The sequence below is a fragment of the Meles meles genome, chromosome 5 (genome assembly GCF_922984935.1).
Source record: "Meles meles chromosome 5, mMelMel3.1 paternal haplotype, whole genome shotgun sequence".
In the NCBI taxonomy this organism is placed as follows: domain Eukaryota; kingdom Metazoa; phylum Chordata; class Mammalia; order Carnivora; family Mustelidae; genus Meles; species Meles meles.
In genome coordinates, this window is record NC_060070.1 from 82864113 (window position 1) to 82883898 (window position 19786).

Consider the following 19786-nt stretch of genomic DNA (forward strand, 5'->3'; position numbering starts at 1 on the left):
ACTTGAAGCCTTACTGATAACAAAGTCAATTAACACCTGTTTTCTATATTATATGTATTATATACCATATTCTGACAGTAAAGTAAGCTGAAGAGAAGAATCTTACTAAAAATGTCATTAGATAAAATAATATTTATAGTACTTCATTCATCAAAAAAAAAAAAAAATCAGCATGTAAGTGGACCCATGCAGATCAAAACTTTGTTGTTCAAAAGTCAACACTGAGGTCTCAGAGAGGAGATTAGGCAAGATCAAATGTATTTCCAGTGCTGAAGAATAATGATAATCAGTGTCACCTTTATAGAAACAACGAAACCATATACACAACTCCATGAATGTAAGTTAAGCTGCTCAAACTGCATAGTCAGCCCTTTGGAACAGAGAATAGGGACAAATAAAATATTTAGATCCAGTCCTGGAGAAAAAAGCTATTAATGGGTAGAGAAGAACCCCAAAACATACGATTTTGAAAAGTTTTGAAAACCTTCCTACCAGCAGTCATTAAGTCACTAGCAATCAAATCTAGAAATCTTTGATGAACGAGGTATATAAATCCTCACTCCGGTTTTATATTAAATTCTGAATGAAATGGCATTTAAACAGTGTTAAATTTTCAATAGAAAATGTCTAAGTGGTGTTTATAATTCTTTTGCTTAGGAGGATAATAAGTTTTATCAGCTGGAATTAGTCAATCGAGAAACTAACTTCAACAAAGTGTTTAACTCAAGCCCTACTGTTGGTGTTATTAATCCATTGACTAAGGTATGTGCTATAAACACTATAAAATAGGGATGTAGTTTAAAACTTGTTTAAAATTTTTAATATTTAGAGCAGCATAGGATAAACCTTCCAAATCTTAAATTTAGTATTTAGGATTAAAATCTATGAATTTTTTATGTGTACATTTTCACAGAATGAGATTAATATTTTTTGTTGAGAATTCATACTCCTTAAGACATTATTGTAAAACCTTGGTTTCTGTCGTTTGGTTTTTCACATCTCCAAAGAAAACTAACATCATTTTCTTGGTGTTCACTATCCTCTATGGGGTCCTGAAAGGTACTCTAGCCCTGTATACCTAACAGTGCTCCCTAACTTAAGGCCTTAGGCCTGCCATGTTAATGAGCCTTGTTGCCTACCAGTCTTTGGAGAAGCGCTTTACTTCTCCCCGTCTTAGTACATTTCTTGACACTTAAAATTGAAAGCTATTCTGAGACTTTGTTACTCTCTCAGGACAGATAAAAGAGCCTTATAGGCAAGTGAAATGGACATGGCTAAGTCTTACACATCTTTGTAACATAGCTTCCTATGGTATGGTAGGTATTCAGTTGCAAATTTCATCACATTTTCTGTAAGTGGCCACAAGTAACTGAATAAAGCAAATAATGAATTAATTATGTATATTGGCTTTATAGGGATTACATATCTTTTGGCAGAAATCAGTAGTGGAAAAGTACTAGTGCTAAAGCTATTTTTGGATTCAGATTTAATTTGCCTCTTATGCCTAATTTCTATTGAGCCCTTAGGCAGAAATTTTTACTTTCAGTGCTCATAAAAAACTTCTCTGTTAAGAACATGGACTCTATCTTCCCTTCACAAATTAAACTGCTCCAAATTTTAAGCTTAAGCCTTTAACATAGAATGACTTAAATGTTTTATGAAACAGAATGACTGGAGTAGGGATGCCGATAGCTGATTCTACAGAGCCTAAAATACTACCTGGCACATGGAAGGCTCTCATAATTGGTGAGAATTAATATAGTTAGTTTTTAAGTTCACATTTTAGGGTGAAATAAGTTTTTAATTACAAAGCAAGATTATGAGACTTGATGAAACAAATAATAAGATGAAAACATTTTCTTTTTTTTAAAGATTTTATTTATTTGACAGCAAAAGAGAGAACACAAGCAGAGGGAGTGGGAGAGGGAGAAGAAGGCTTCCGGCCAAGCAGGGAGCCAGGTGCAGGACTGGATCCAGGGACCCTGGGACCCTCGATCCCGGGACCCTCATGACCCGAGCCGAAGGCAGATGCTTAACAACTGAGCCACCCAGGTGCCCCAATAAAATGAAAATGTTTCTAATATATTTTTGGAATTAAATTTTTAGCTACAAAATCATTCCTGTAGAACTTTACCAATGAGACTTTTGATTCCTTCAAATAGAAACCTACAGTCGGTTTATTTACACCCTCTGGTGACTAGAATAAGAAAATGCAAAAGATACATCTGTTCAATCCTGAGAGACTTCAGCTTTAATAATTGTGATTCTAGAAGACATTATTCTTCCCTTGTTTTTTCAGCTATGCAAAGTAGACCTTTTGTCAGAGACTCTGTGATTCACAGAATATGACATAGAGAAAGAGGGCAATGTCTAGATAGTAAGATCATTACTTTGTAAATAAAGGAAAAAGGCCAATTAGGCTATTTTTTTTAAACACTTGAATCATTTTGCAGAAAAATATTTCATAAATTTAATTAGCACACATTTAACTTGTAAAGATGGTATTAAATATATCTTGCAAATGTAAAATTTTACTGTGTACAGCAAGATAATGTTCATTGATTCTAGAGGTATGAATAAAATAGACTTAATGGTTTGCAAGCTGATGGGTTTTGATAATCTGATTGTATTTCTCTTGCTGTTAATTTTTTAAAGACCCAACTAAGCAATTTAATAAATGGATCACTTTTGCTTTATAACATTTAAATGTTTTTAAAAGATTATGATCCAATTATTGATACCACCAATTGGGAAAAAAGACTTATTTATGCAGATCTAATTTTCTGTCTTCAAAAAGATGGTACAGCAAATTTGAAACCAGTTACTTGAGTCCGCTTTAGATCTTAAGTAGGAATGTGGGATATGTTTCAAACTACTTCGCCAAGCATTTTTCCATCCCCCCCCTTTTTTTCTCTCCAGGCAAGGAGTGCCTCCCTTTGACAGAAGGCTAAAGTTCACCGACCTCCCTTTTAAAACTGTCTAACTTTATAACCTTCTTTTCCTAATTTTAGCCTAAATCTGTTTAACCTCCTGGTATCTGCAAGACCTGCTCCTTTTCCCTTTCCTTTAAGTAGTCTTTTCCCTCTGACATTCTTTCCATCTCTTCCCCTCCCCATGAACACCATTCCCTGTTTCTTCCTCATTCTTTCTGACCCAGCAGCATGTCTGTCCTAAGGATTCCATGTAGATAAAGAACACCTCCAAGGATCCCCAGACCACACTTTGGGTAACACTGGTTCATTTTAACATCCAAGTTAACATAAAGTTTCCAAAATCTTCCCATGCCAAATTATATCTTCTACTATTCCTATTTTCTCATTTGTCCTTATGCAGGGGCTATCCTCACATGTATTATTTTTAATGCAGCAAAAGAAGAAGAATGATAAATCACCAACAAACAGGTTTGTGAGTGTTCCCAATCTAAGTGCTCTGGAATCTGGTGGAGTGGGCAATGGACATCCTAACCGCCTGGATCCCATTCCTAATTCTCCAGTCCACGATATTGAGTTCAACAGCAGCAAACCACTTCCACAGCCAGTGCCACCTAAAGAGCCCAAGACATTTTTGAGGTGAGCCCCGTCTCACCAGTGATTTTTTCTTTTCTTTTTTAACTTGAAAAATTTACCTTCTTACGTTGCAGAAATTCACTACTTTAAGACCAGCCTAGGAAAAGAAATATTACTGTGAAAGATTTTCAAAATTCATTTATCACTTCTCTAGAGAACTCCTTTTTGGCTCTGAAGATTTTTTTCTAATTTCTTGTCAATTTTTCTATATGCTGAAAGAGGTGCTAATGTAATATCGTGTGCTTAGAATTTTGATATTTATTGATACCTGCTTCATTTTGAGTATTGTAGCAAATTTTTCACTAATAATCCATCTTTATTACAGAACTTAAAATTTTTTTTTTCTTACATATTTTCTTCACTTTCTTGTTTACCAGGCTTATTTACAAATATATATGCTTACTGCCAAAATAAAAAAATATGTAAGCTCTGGGAATTTAACAATAGATATAAGAAAAAAATAAATTTAGAAAAAAATTTTTACAAGTGATATTCCAACTTGAAGTTAACCTCAGACTTAATTAAATGTATTTACAAGGAGAATTTAAATAAAACCCAGTTGTTTATCCATTAAATAATATCAGAAAGTATTGTTGTTTTAGGTTTGCCTTACTATTACTGAGTCTGTGCTGATTTAAATTTTTTTTAAATTTATTCCTACCAAGTCTCAGCAGTGTCACTAGTAATCTTACAGGTAGACACAATCTTTTTCTAGGGTAAGTGATGACATAGTTCATGACTAATTATTTTAAATAGAAAAAAGTAACAAGAATAAAAATAGTCACATACACTTTTGAATGTGCCTCCTGCTAAATATTTTGTGTTGCTTATTTTCCCTTGTGCATGGGTATGTTCAGGTATCAGTAAGATGCATGTGCATGAGCTCAAGGAACTTGACCACTGGAGTTTCCATTACACATTGTTGCGTGCCTTGTAATTTCCCCCAAAGACGGTAGGGATTCTTTTATTTTCTCAACTAGCCCAAAGAAACTTTAGTTAGAATTAAGTATAAATGATATAACTTTGAAGATGGAGGGAAATGGGCTTCTTAAGGTACTCCTTTCGCCCTAGACTGTTTATGGAATTATGAAAGTTTAATATAAATATACATGTAGTAAAAATACTATGCCATGGCTTAGTTAGTTAAAATAGAGGACACATCTGTAAAAAAATCAAATGCTTGTGTCAGATTCTGAAATTTTAATTAAGTAAAAAGGTGCTGAAAAAGAGGAATGTTACCTTGTTCTTATTTCTGATAGTTCCTCCTGAATTTTTTTATTCAAAGTTTTTCTCAGCTGTCTAATTTTTGTCTTTTTGTAATTTTTTGTAATTGTTTTGATGTGGCTCCTCCTTAACTGACTTCATCTGAGCTGCTGATGCACTCTCATGCTCTCATGGAGTGGAGAAACCAATCTAGTGTAGAGGGATCTACAGAACACATCTAACACAGGGAACCAATTGTGGTCATCTACACTGATTTTTTTGTGCTTTTCCCTTCGTTTTGCAAAACAGCTTAATGCTGGGTTACATTTCTCTCTTTTTTTATGAATTCAGTCCTCTTCAGAGTGAAGCTTCCCCGGTGGCTTCTCCAGATCCCCAGCGCCAGGAGTGGTTTGCCCGGTACTTCACATTCTGAAAGAATTGTGTTGGCAACAGCTAGCTCTGTATGGACAATTACTAAGAGCATGACCTTATACAGACCATTACGTGTACAGGCTTTCCTATGTCAAACACTGTGAATGAGAAAGTATTTGTCTTTCCAATTTGAAAATACACTATTTCCTGTAATATTTATTGGAATCAGTCTACTATATTATGTGTGTAATTATAACAGTTATTTTTATTTGAGATGGAAGAGTCTTTAACCTTTGTAATTACTGCATAATAAATTTTGTTAGAACAAACAGTGCTTTTCATTTTTTTCTAGTAAGCTTGTTAGACTTTTTAAATATTTTTAAATTCTAGATAAGACTTACTAAAAAGGTGTTTTCTAAAAAAAGTTTTACTGCATAATAAAATATTATTTGACTTTTATAATCATAACAAAATCAGGATAAATACAGGATAAATAATTTGTTCCATTATCATGTATAACTATAATTACAAGCTCTGTCCTCTAAATTTATAAGTCTATAATGAAAACACTTGTGGAAATTATAAACTTTCAGCTATAAAAATACTGTTGACTTATTTATAGTGTATTTTGTTATTCTAATAGTTAAGGGTCTAGGACTTCTAATATAGTTAGTTTCTATGATCAGTATGATTTTTGGCCAAAAGTCATTTGGTAAAGAGACAGGTCTGTCTTAATTTGTCTTAAAAGTTAGTGGGTAATGGGTTTTAAGGAGGGCATTTGATGTAATGAGCACTGGGTATTATATGCAACTGATGAATCAATAAACTCTACCCCTGGAACTAATACACTATATGTTAATTAAATCTAAATTAAAATTTAGAAAGAAAAAAAGTTTGTTATTGATATATCAACTACTATTCAACAACTAGTGACAAATTTGGTTGACCATTCAGTGTAGACTTTAGAAGAATTTGGGTGAACAAGATGAATACAAACACCTGATCTATGAATGATTGTAACAATAAAGACCAGGTTTTTTAGTGGTTATTATGTGTCACTATGCTAAGGGGCATTAGAAAAACAAACCATTGTATATGAGTTTGCACAGTTGGCATAATCTTTTAATTTATCCTAGAAAAAAAGTATATAAAATACTTGCTATGAATTTTTTCTTCAACTGAGACTGAATTTGGTAAGTGGTTAATTCTTATTTCAGAAAACAAATCTAGTTATTAGCACATATTCTCATCCCTGATTTTTATTTTACCTAATAATTTGGAGGTTATTTACCAAGGACTTGATGATTAGTACTCATGCAGGTGAATGACTTGACACAGACATACAGAGATGATGAACACCTGTCCTCAATAGCTCACCACATACTTGCTGAAATAGCCAAGGACCAAACTTTTTCAATATCAGAGCAATATCAGAAGGGACACAAGATTTATGGAGTGTACAGTGAGAAAAGAGAGAAGGAAGTGATTAATTCTACAGGTGCTGTCAGGGAAAGCTTGACATGGAAATGGTACCCAATTATAATTTTGAAGTATGGGTAGGAATTAACCAGACGAGGGACAGAGCTGTTTGAGGCACAAACTGGAACAAGTATCAAGATAGAAGAGGTGAGCTACATCCAGAGAATTAAGGGCAATCCTATGGGATCAATGTGTAGGCTAGAGAATATGGCCTAAGACAGCAACAATTCCTAGAGCACCTAGCCTTTTATTAGAATTTAATATTTTTAACACATTAACAACTCAAATGAAGAGTACAAATGTACAAGTAGTAAAGGTTAAAACCTATGCTCCATTATTCTACAAAGGGCCTGAGATGCTTAGTAAGGAATTCAGCTTGATCCTGTAGAATTTTGAGCAAGTAATAGCATGATTAGATTTAAAAATTTTAAATCACCATACTGGCTGAAAAGAAAAAAAAAAAGACCTACTTATATGCTGCCTACAAGAGACTCACTTTAGAGCTAAAGACACATATAGACATTGAAAATGAAAGGATGGAAAAAAGATATTCCATGTGAGGGGGAAGAAACATAAAACAGACCAGAGTAGCAATACATATATCAGACAATAGACTTTAAAACAAAGACTAACAAGAGATAATAAAAAAGGATATTACATAATGATAACTCCAACAAAACACAGAATAACTATAATATCTATGCACCCAATATTGGAGCCTTTAAATCATAAAACAAATATTAACAGATATTAAAGGGAGAAACTGACAGTAACACAATCAATTAGAGAGGAACACCCCACTTATATCAATGAATACATAGATCAGGCAGAAAATCAATAAGGAAACCATGCCTTCGAATGACACACTAAACAAGGTGGACTTAACGGATACATAAAGAATATTGCATCCAAAAATATCAGAATACACATTCTTTTCAAGTGTGTATAGAACATTCTCAGGACAGATCACATGTTAGGCCATAAAACAAATCACATAAATTTAAGATTAAAATCATATGATGTACCTTTTCTGGCCACAACAGTATGGAACTAGGAATCAATCACAAGAAAACAAAAACTCACAAACACATGGATGTTAAATAACATGTTATTGAACAACCAAGAGATCAGCAAAGAAACCGAAAGAGGAGATTAAAAAAATACATAGAGACAAGATAAAATTGTCCAAAATCTTTGCGATGTAGGCAAAAGCAGTTCCAAGAGGGAAATTTAGACCAATACTGGCTTAAATGAAAAAAATAAAATAATTCAAACAATCTATATCTAAAGAAACTAGAAAAAGAAAAAAGCCCAAGGTTAGCAGAAAGAAAACAAAAACCACAACACAAATAAATGAAATAGATGCACATACTCTCACATACCCACAACAGAAAAGATCAATGAAACCAAAAACTAGTTCTTTGGGGGGAAAAAAAAAAAAAAAGGTAAACCTTTAGCCAGATTCCTCAAGGAAAAAAAGAGAACCCAAATAAATCCAATGGGGGGGGGGGGAAGAAGGGGGAGAAAGAACTGGCAGCACAGAAATACAAAGAACTGTAAGTAAATAATCTACAAAAATTCTATGCCAACAAATTAGACAAACTGGAAGAAATGTATGCCTAGAAACATATAATCTTTCTAAACTGAGCCAGGAATACATAATAAATCTGAACAGACCAATTACTAGTAACAAAATTGACTCAATAACCAAAAAATTCCCAACAAACAGAAATCCAGGATCAGACAGCTTCACAGGTGAATTCTACCACACATTTAAAAGAACAGTTAGGGATGCCTGGATGGCTCAGTTGGTTAAGCGGCTGCCTTCGGCTCGGGTCATGATCCCAGCATCCTGGAATCGAGTCCCACATCGGGCTCCGTGCTCGGCGGGGAGCCTGCTTCTCTCTCTGTCTCTGCCTGCCACTCTGCCTGTGCTCACTCTCTCTCTCTGACAAATAAATAAAAATCTTAAAAAAAATGTTTAAAAGATCAGTTAACACCCATTCTTCTCAAACTACTACAAAAAAACTAGAAAAGAAAGAGAAGCTTCCAAATACATTGTACAAGGCTAGCATTACCCTGATACCAAAACTAGACAAAGACACTATGAAAAACAAAAACGACAGGCCAATATCCCTAATAAACATAGATGCAAAAATCCTCAACAAAATTTGAGCAAACCAAATTCAACAATACATTTGTAAAAAAAAAAAAAAATCATATACCATGATTAAGTAGGATTTGTTCCAGGAATGCAAAGGTAGTTCAACATTAGCAAATCAATCAATGTGATACACAGCATTAACAATGCAAAGGATAAAGTTTCTATCATCTCAATAGGTGAAGAGAAAGCATATGACAAAGTACAACATCCATTCATGACAAAATCCCTCAACAAAGTAGGTTTAGAGGGGAACATACCTCAAATGAATAAATACCATATATGAAAAACCCATGGCTAACATCATATTCATCATACTGATAAACTCTTGGACGTCATAACCACAGCAATCAAAATAATAAAAGGCATACAAATTGATAAAATTCATTCTTTGCACATGACAAGATGCTATATATAGAAAATTCTAAAGACCCCCCCAAAAAAGTTAGAATAATTGAATTCAACAAATTTGCAGGATAGAAAATACGAAGAAGTCTGTTGTGTTTCTATACCCTTATAAATAGCAGAAACAGAATTTTTTAAAATCCCATTTACAGTAGCAACACAAAGGATAAAGTAGAGGCTTTATTACCAGCCTGGCTGGTTCAGTTGGTAGAGCATATGACTTTTGATCTCGAGGTTGTGGGTTTGAGCCCCACATTGGGTACAGAGATTACTTAAAATCTTAAAAACAAAACAAAAACAAAAAACTAAGAATAAATATAACCAAATAGGTGGAACAACTCTGTAAAATACTGATGAAAGAAATTGAAGACATGATCATGAATTAGAAGAATATTGTTTAAATGTCCATACTACCAAAAGCAATTACAAAATAATGCAAGGCCTATCAAAATAGCAATAGCATTTTTCATAGACCTATAACATATAATATTAAAATTTGTATGGAATCACATAAGACCCCAAATAGGCAAAGCAATCTTGAAAAATAACAAGACAGAGGTATCACAATCCCACATTTCAAGATACACTACCAAGCTGTAGTAATCAAAAGAATACAGTACTAGCACGAAAACAGACACAGATCAGTGGAAAAGAATAGAGAGTTCAGAAATAAATCCGTGCTCTATGGTCAATTAATCTATGACAAAGGAAAAACATACAATGGGGGAGAAGACAGGTACTTCAATAAATGGTGCTGGGAAAATTGGACAACTACATACATACAAAAGAATGAAACTGGACCACTTTCTTACACCATATACAAAAATAAACTCAAAATGCATTTAAGACTTAAATGTAAGACCTGAAGCCATAAAATTCCAAGAAGAAACCATCGGTAGTAATTTCTTTGACACTGGCCTTAGAAACATTTCTCTAGATAGGTCTCCTCAGGCAGGGAGCAAAAGCAAAAATAAACTATTGAGATTAAACAAGCTTTTGCATAGCAAAGGAAACAATGAAACCAAAAGGCAGTCTCCTGATTGGGAGAAGATATTTACAGATAACATATTCAATACAGGTTTAACATTCAAAATACAGAAAGAACTTGTACAACTCAACACCAAAAACCCCACAGAGAATCTAAATAGACATTTTCTCAAAGAAGACATACAGATAGCTAACAGATACATGAAAAGATGCTTAACTTTATGAATCACCAGGGAAATGGAAATTTAAACTACAAGGAGATATTATCTCACACAAGTCAGAATGGCTAGTATCAAAAAGACAAGAAACAACCAGTGTTGGTGAGGGTGTGGAGAGAAAAGGACCCTTTGTGCACTGCTGGTGGAAATATGAACGTAAACAGTATGTAGCATCTTCAGAAAAATAACAAAACTACCATGTAATCCAGTAATTCCACTACTGGGTATTTATCCAAAAACAAAAATACTAATTCAAAAAGATACATGCACCCCAAGTTTAATGCAGCATTATTTACAATGGCTAAGATATGAAAGCAATCCAGGTGTCCATGGACAGATGAATAGATGAATAGATAATAGATCAATAGATGAATAGATAAAGAAGATGTGGTGCACACATAAACACACACATATAAAGGAATATTATTCAGCCATAAAAAAGAACAAGATCTTGTCATTTGTGACAACATGGGTGGAACCTAGAAGGTATTATGCTAAGTGAAGTAAATCAGACAAACATCATACGAGTTCACTTATATGTGGAATCTAACAAAATAAACATAAGGCAGAAACAGACCCATAAGTACAGAGAACTGATGGGTGCAAGAGGGGAGATATGGGTAGGGGGTTGGGCAAAATGGTGAAGGGGAGGGGGCATTCTTTTCTGGTGGTAGAATGAGTAAGTCATGGAGATGAAAGGTACAGCATAGGGAATATAGTTAATGATATTGTAATAGTGTTGTATGACAGATCGCAGCTACACTTGTGGTGGACACACTATAACATACAGGCTTATTGAATGTTGTTTTCCTGAAACTAATGTAACACTGTGTGTCAAATATACATCAATAAAAAAAGAAAGAAATACTTTCTATGGATAATGACAAAAATAAAAAATAAGACTGCAGCTTTAGGAAACCTGAGCTGAACTGCCTAAGATACCTGCAGTGAGAATGTTCTTGCTGATCCTATACTTCGAGGCTTTATCTATGCCACCATCATGCTCTGCCAACTGAGGCCTCTGGGGTGATAGGACCCTAGGATGAGACTAAAGCCTTTCTGCTTTTCTCTCCCTCTCTCTCTCTCTCACACACACACATATACACAAATGGTCAAAGGAGTCATATTTAAATGGTTAACACTGTAACTGGAGAAAAATAGTTTCAGCAAAAACATTTATTTTGATAGAAAAAGCAACGTGGAATCCTAGAATCTTAGTGTTAGAAGTATCCTTCAAAGCCATCTCTTCTAGGGGTGCCTGAGTGGCTCTGAGTCACCTTTGGCTCAGATCATGATCCCAGGATCCTGAGATCAAGCCCCATATCCTCCAGCTCCCTGATCAGCAGGGAACCTGTTTGTCCCTCTCCCTCTGCCCCTCCCCCCAACTCATGTGTTCTATCTCAAATGGATAATAAAATCTTAAAAAAAAAAAACTTCCGATTTCATCAAGATCAAAAGCTTTTGCACAGCAAAGGAAACAGTTAACAAAACCAAAAGACAGCTGACAGAATGGGAGAAGATATTTGCAAACGACATATCAGATAAAGGGCTAGTATCCAAAATCTATAAGGAACTTAGCAAACTCAACACCCAAAGAACAAACAATCCAATCAAGAAATGGGCAGAGGACATGAACAGACATTTCTGCAAAGAAGACATCCAGATGGCCAACAGACACATGAAAAAGTGCTCCACGTCACTCGGCATCAGGGAAATACAAATCAAAACCACAATGAAATATCACCTCACACCAGTCAGAATGGCTAAAATTAACAAGTCAGGAAATGACAGATGCTGGCGAGGATGCGGAGAAAGGGGAACCCTCCTCCACTGTTGGTGGGAATGCAAGCTGGTGCAACCACTCTGGAAAACAGCATGGAGGTTCCTCAAAATGTTGAAAATAGAACTACCCTATGACCCAGCAATTGCACTACTGGGTATTTACCCTAAAGATACAAACATAGTGATCCGAAGGGGCACGTGTACCCGAATGTTTATAGCAGCAATGTCTACAATAGCCAGACTATGGAAAGAACCTAGATGTCCATCAACAGATGAATGGATCAAGAAGATGTGGTATATATACACAATGGAATACTATGCAGCCATCAAAAGAAATGAAATCTTGCCATTTGCGACGACGTGGATGGAACTAGAGCGTATCATGCTTAGTGAAATAAGTCAATCGGAGAAAGACAACTATCATATGATCTCCCTGATATGAGGACATGGAGAAGCAACATGGGGGGGGAGGGGGATAGGAGAAGAATACATGAAACAAGATGGGATTGGGAGGGAGACAAACCATAAATGACTCTTAATCTCACAAAACAAACTGGGGGTTGCTGGGGGGAGGTGGGATTGGGAGAGGGGGAGCGGGCTATGGACATTGGGGAGGGGAGGCGAACCATAAGAGACTATGGACTCTGAAAAACAACCTGAGGGTTTTGAAGGGTCAGGGGTGGGAGGTTGGGGGAACAGGTGGTGGGTGATGGGGAGGGCACGTTTTGCATGGAGCACTGGGTGTTGTGCAAAAAGAATGAATACTGTTACGCTGAAAAAAAATAAATAAAAAAAAAAAATAAAAAAAAAAAACAAAAAACAAAAAAAAACTTCTAAACTCCCACAGAATGCTTTAATCTCCCCTAGAACATCCCTGACAACTTAGATACTCCAGTGATAGGAAGCTCACGTCTTCTGAGGCTCCCTAGACCAGGCTCTGCCACCAACAAAATCTTAACCACTTGTGACTCGGTCTCCAGGTCTGTGTAATAAAATGACACCTACACAACCTTCCACCCAACCTTCCTACAAAGATAAAAGGAGATAGTTTGGGAAAGATATAAATTACTCTAGGTGAGTAAATAGTTGTCCTGGAAAGTAGAAGAGCAAAGTTACTAGAGAAGAGTAAAAGGACTGTCAGGCAGTGACTGAGATTGGAGGCTGTATATTTACACTGAAACCCATCAGCCTGACTGTGCTCTTTGCCCATCTGCAGCTACTTGGATGCAGGTTTATGTCAATGGGTAGTTATACTTCACCAGGTTTAGGATTTTGTTGGTAAATACGGCAAATGAGGGAGGTCAGAAGAGTGAGTATTTGCAGAGGCATGATAACAACAATAAAAATGCTATTGATCATCTTTAACATAATTATATTTATGCTCGGATTTTAGAAGTAAAACCACAGTGGACGTATACTACCACTTAATTAGCTTACTAATGGTACTGATCACTACCACTTAATTAGCTTACTAATGGTACTGATCACCAATTTCCAATGTGTGTCAAGGGTGGAGGCGGGGTTGTCCCACATATCCTAGCAATTCTCCAACACCAGCTGTGTGTCCTACAATTCAACTCAGTTCCGACACTACTGGAGATGGCATCAGATCCCACAGGTTAAGTGCTCACTCTACCAGACTGCTCTCTACTTTACACCCCAATCCCAAGCCTAGGTTGTTACCTGTGCTTTTGGCCAGCTGGCTATAAATCAAAATTTCCACAATCCCCTCCTTGGGTTCAATTAATTTGCTAGAGCCATCCACAAAACTCAGGAAACGTGTTTACACATTAGCTTGCTGATTTTTTTACAAAGGATATTAAAGGTTACAGATGAATATAATGAAAAGATACAAAGGGCAAGATCCCAAACAAAGGAGCTTCTATCCTTTTGGAGTTGGGGGCCTGGCACAGTGGCACATGGAGTGTTCTAGTTCCCCAACCCAAAAGCTCTCTGATTCCCATCCTTTTGTGTTTTTATTGACACATCATTACACAGGCATGACTGATTAAATTTATGGGCCATTAGTGCTTAACCCCAATCTCTAAGCCCCTCTTCTCTTCTCGAGGCCCAGGAGTTCCAACCCTCTTGTCACAAGGTTGGCCTCCCTTTCAGAGCACAAATCCTTAGGTGAGGTCCAAAAATCAGCTGAACCACATAACAAAGACACCTTGAGTTTCTCCTCACTTAGATGCCACTCAGACACCCCTAAATATATATTTCTTATTATAAATCACAATATCATTCTTACTTTGGAAGATGTCAAGTGGATTTTTACATAGAGGTTGAGATATTTAGTTTTTATCTCCTTAAGTCAACTCCTTCATAACCAGTCTGTATGTAGGTATAATTAAAACTCTTGTTTTTCTTCCTAACACCATATCTTCACATATTTACTTAAGGCTTTTCATCATCAAACAGTAAGTTTCTAGCTCTTTTTTTAAATTTTTATTTATTTGACAGAGAGAAATCACAACCAGGCAGAGAGACAGGCAGAGAGAGAAGGAAGCAGGCTCCCTGCAGAGCAGAGAGCCCGATGTGGGCCCTGGGATCATGACCTGAGCCGAAGGCAGAGGCTTTAACCCACTGAGCCACCCAGGCGCCACAAGTTTCTAGCTCTTAACTTTTCCCCAACACTTTAACTTTAAATCTGGAATGAAGAGGCCCTAAGGGGAGAATCACAAAGATGATACAGGATTAGGGGATGGAGAAAGAAAAATTTATAACATGTTTGGAAAGACTTTATTCATGTCCACAGAAACCATATGGAAAATTCTGTAAGAAAAACAATACAAATAGATATTGGGAAATATGCCACAAAAATGTTTCTGAGTTAAGTATTCAGATTTTAAGAATATATTAATGATAAAGGCATATAAAAATATTGAGATCCAACTAAATCCAACTAAAAATTATCCATAGAAGTATCTTAAGTATTATTTTTGTATATGAAGTGGGAAACTTATTTTATCAAACAAAACAAAATGAATAGCATATTTTGCCACAGACCTATTCTTTGAAATAATGATATGCATAACTTCTTTCATGTTATCACAAAGTTTCTAACATTCCCTATTATATGATACCACTGTGAAAATGGATTATATAATATTAATTTTGGTTTGGAAGATTACTACCTATCAACCACCTCTGGTAATCCCTGGAATATAATCTGATTGTGGTCATATTTAATTAACAATATAATTTTACTTTTATTAGTAGTTTTATTTTATTTCAAAATCTGTTTGAAATAAAATAGCCCAGGGGCGCCTGGGTGGCTCAGTGGGTTAAAGCCTCTGCCTTCGGCTCAGGTCATGATCTCAGGGTCCTGGGATCGAGCCCCACATCGGGTTCTCTGCTCCGCAGGGAGCCTGCTTCCTTTCCTCTCTCTCTGCCTGCCTCTCTGCCTAGTTGTGATTTCTCTCTGTCAAATAAATAAAATATTAAAAAAAAAAAAAAGAAATAAAATAGCCCAGAAACTTTCACACATAGTCAAATGATTTTTGACAAGGGTGCCAAGATCATTCAGTGGAAAAAGGAAGTTTTTTTCAACAAACAGCACTGGAAAAACCAGATATCAATAAGAAAAAAAAAATGAAGATGGACCATTATCTTACACCATATACAAAATCTAACACAAAGTGAATCAAAAACTCAAATTTAAGAGCTAAAACTATACAACTCTTAGAGGAAAACATAAGGCAAATCTTCATGACATTAGATTGGGCAATGATTTCTTGGCTATGATCCCAAAAGCATAGGTAACAAAAGCACAAATAGATAAATGGGACTTCATCAATATTCAAAACCTTTGTGCACCAAAAGACATTATAAACAAAGTGAAAGGGTAACCACCCAAAATGGGAAAAAAATTCACGAAGCATATTTGTAGTAAGGGATTAATAGCAAGAACATACAAATAAACTACTAAGGCTCAAAAACAACAAAAACCAATTCAAAAATGGGCAAAGGACTTAAAAGTTTCTCCAGAGTATATCTAGAAATGGCTAATAAATATGTGAAAAATGCTCAACATCATTAGTCATTAGAAAAGTCAAGTCAAAACCACAATGAGATACTGCTTTATACCCGTTTGAATGGCTTTTATTTTAAAAAGGTGAGAGGGCCACAAACAAATGGAAAGATAGTCCATATTCATGGATAAGAGGAACAAATATTAGTAAAATATCCATCTACCCATTTGTTGGGAGGTTTTTGACTACTGCTTCAATTTCCTTACTGGTTATGGGTCTATTCAAGTTTCCTATTTCTTTCTGGTTCAGTTGTGGTAGTTTATACATCTCTAGGAATTCATCCATTTCTTCCAGATTGTCAAATTTGCTGGTGTATAGTTGCTCGTAATATGTTCTTATAATTGTTTGTATTTTTTTGGTGTTGGTTGTGATCTTTCTTCTTTCATTCATGATTTTATTAATTTGGGTCCTTTCTCTTTTTATTTTTGATAAGTCTGCCCAGGGGTTTATCAATCTCATTAATTCTTTCAGAAAACCAGCTCCTAGTTTTGTTGATTTGTTCTACTGGGTTTTTTGTTTGTTTGGTTGGTTTCTATTTCATTGATTTCTGCTCTGATCTTTATGATTTCTCTTCTCCTGCTGGGTTTAGGCTTTCTTTGCTGTTCTTTCACCAGCTCCTTTAGGTATAGGGTTAGGTTGTATATTTAAGACCTTTCTTGTTTCTTGAGAAAGGCTTATATTGCTATATACTTTCCTTGCAGGGCTGCCTTTGCTGCATCCCAAAGATTTTGAACAGTTATGTTTTCATTTTCATTTGTTTCAATCAATTTTTAAAATTCTTCTTTAATTTCTTGGTTGACCCATTTATTCTTTAGTAGGATGGTCTTTATGATGTCAAGTTAAAAGCTAGAGAAACAAGATGGGGTGACGTTAGGAGGTCCCTAATATTTATTGAATACCCACAATTTGCCAAATTATTTTTATTTTTCACGGACTTCTTTTATTTTAACTTAACTTTATTTTTTTTTAAGATTTTTTTTAATATTTTATTTATTTATTTGACAGAGAGAGAGATCACAAGTAGATAGAGAGGCAGGCAGAGAGAGAGGGAAGCAGGCTCCCTGCTGAGCAGAGAGCCCGATGTGGGACTCGATCCCAGGACCCTGAGATCATGACCTGAGCCGAAGGCAGCGGCCTAACCCACTGAGCCACCCAGGCGCCCCTTAACTTTATTTTTTAAATTAGTTTATTTATTTGAGAGAGAGAGTGTGTGGGGTGGGGTAGTGGGGGCAGAAAAGGGCAAAGGGAGAGTAATCTTCAAGCAGACTCCTCCCTGAGCATGGAGCCTGATGTGGGGCTTGATCTCAGGACTCTGAGATCATGACCTGAGCTTAAATTAAGTGTGTCAGTTGCTTAACCAACTGAGCCACTCAGGCATCCCTCTTCTTTTTTATATTTTAATTCAAAGTAATACAGGTACATGGTCAAAATGTAATTGTATGTAAAGTGTACAAATTTTGAATGTATTTTCTTCCAAAAATATTAGTGATGATAAACATAAAAAAAGAAATTAAAATTATTTTCCACATTAAAAAATTCCAATCTACAGATTTAATGCAATTCCTATCAAAATACTAACAGCTTTCTTAACAGAAAGAGAACAATTCTAAACAATCCTACAATTTGTATGAAATCACAAGAGACCCCAAATACCCAAAGCAGTCTTGAAAAGGAAAACAAAAACAACAAAGCTGGAGGTATCACAATTTTGGATTTCAAGTTATACTACAAAGCTGTAGTAATCAAAACAGTATGATACTGGCATTAAAAGAAACAGATAGATCAATGGCACAGAACAGAGTTCAAAAATAAACCCACACTTATATGGTTAATTAATCTTTGACAAGGAGAAAAGAATATGCAATGGGGAAAAAGACAGTCTTTTCAACAAATGGTATGGGAAAACTGAACCACTACATATAAAAACTGGACTATTTTATATATCATAAATGAAGATGAGTTCAAAATGGGTTAAGACCTAAATATGAGGGGCGCCTGGGTGGCTCAGTGGGTTAAGCCGCTGCCTTCGGCCCAGGTCACGATCTCAGGGTCCTGGGATCGAGTCCCACATCGGGCTCTCTGCTCAGCAGGGAGCCTGCTTTCCCCTCTCTCTCTGCCTGCCTCTCTGCCTACTTGTGATCTCTGTCAAAAAATAAATAAATAAATAAATAATAAAGACCTAAATATGAGACCTCAAGTAATAAAAATACTAGAAAGGGATACAAGCAGTAATTTCCTTTGACATCAGCTGTAACATTTTTCTAGCTACATCTCCTGAGGCAAAGGAAACAAAAGCAAAAATAAACTGCTGGGATTACATCAAAAAAAAAAAAAAAGAAAAGAAAAGAAAAGAAAAGAAGAAAGCAAGCTTCTGCAAAGCAAAGGAAACAACTAATTAAACTAAAAGACAACCTACTAAATGGGAGAAGAAATCTGAACATGACATATCTGATAAAGGGTTAGTATCCAAAATATATAAAGAACTGGAGCGCCTGGGTGCCTCAGCTGGTTGTGTCAGACTCTTGATTTTGGCCTGGGTCATGAGCTCAGGGTTCTGAGATTGAGGCCCATGTTGGGCTTTGCACTGGGTGTGGAATCTGGGATTCTTTCTCTCCCTCTGTGTCCCCCCAAAATGAGAGAAAGAGAGAGAGTGTATGTGTGTGTGTATGTGTGTGTGTGTGCATGTGTGTGTGCATATAACTTTTACAGCAGAACACACAAAAAAAAACCCCCAAATAATCCAATTTTAAAAGGGCAGACGATATGAACATTTCTCCTAAGAAGATTCACAGATGGCCAACAGACACACAAAAAGATGCTCAACATCACTCATTGCCAGGGAAACACAAATCAATACCATAGTGAGATATGACCTCACACCTGTCAGAATGGCTAAAATCAAAAACACAAGAAACAAGCTTTGGGGAGAATGTGGAGGAAAATGATCCTCTTACAGTGTTGGTGGCAAACACAGTGTAAGACAGACACAGTGTAAGGCAAACTGATGCAGTGGAAACAAGTTTGGAGTTTTTTCAAAAAAGTTAAAAATAGAATTACCCTATCTATGATCCAGTAATTGCACTACTGCATATTTGCCCAAAAAATACAAAACACTAATTCAAAGAGATACATCCACTACTGTTTATCGTAGCATAATTTGCAGTAGACAAACTACTTGAAGCAGCCCAAATATCCATCCATGGATGAATGGATAAAAAAGATGTGATTGAGATATATATATAGCAATATAGCAATATATCAATACACACACACACACACACACACACACACACACACACAATGGACTAGTATTCAGCCATGAAAAGTAATGAAATATTGCCATTTGCAACAACATGGATGGAACTAAAGAGGATAACACTCAGTGAAATACATTAGTTAGAGAAATACACATACCATGTTGTTTCACTCACATGTGGAATTTAAGAAACAAAACAAATGAAGGGGAAAAAAGAGATAAACCAAAAAAACCAGATCAGGGGCGCCTGGGTGGCTCAGTGGGTTAAAGCCTCTGCTTTCGGCTCAGGTCATGGTCCCAGGGTACTGGGATCGAGCCCAGCA

General features: G+C 35.9%; 1 protein-coding gene across 6 annotated transcripts in view; it reads left to right on the forward strand.

The window, feature by feature from the left end:
- FAM184A (family with sequence similarity 184 member A) overlaps positions 1-5438 on the forward strand; it is a 116877-nt gene extending 111439 nt beyond the window's left edge. For 5 of the 6 annotated variants that reach the window (XM_046006732.1, XM_046006734.1, XM_046006736.1 and 2 more), the window contains 3 exons: positions 658-762; positions 3367-3569; positions 5121-5438. In XM_046006732.1, the coding sequence (XP_045862688.1) occupies positions 658-762; positions 3367-3569; positions 5121-5202 (390 nt within the window). In that variant the 3' untranslated portion in view covers positions 5203-5438. The remainder of the gene's footprint in view (positions 1-657; positions 763-3366; positions 3570-5120) is intronic. The other variant, XM_046006738.1, reaches the window with a different exon arrangement.
- Positions 5439-19786: the final 14348 nt, after the last annotated feature.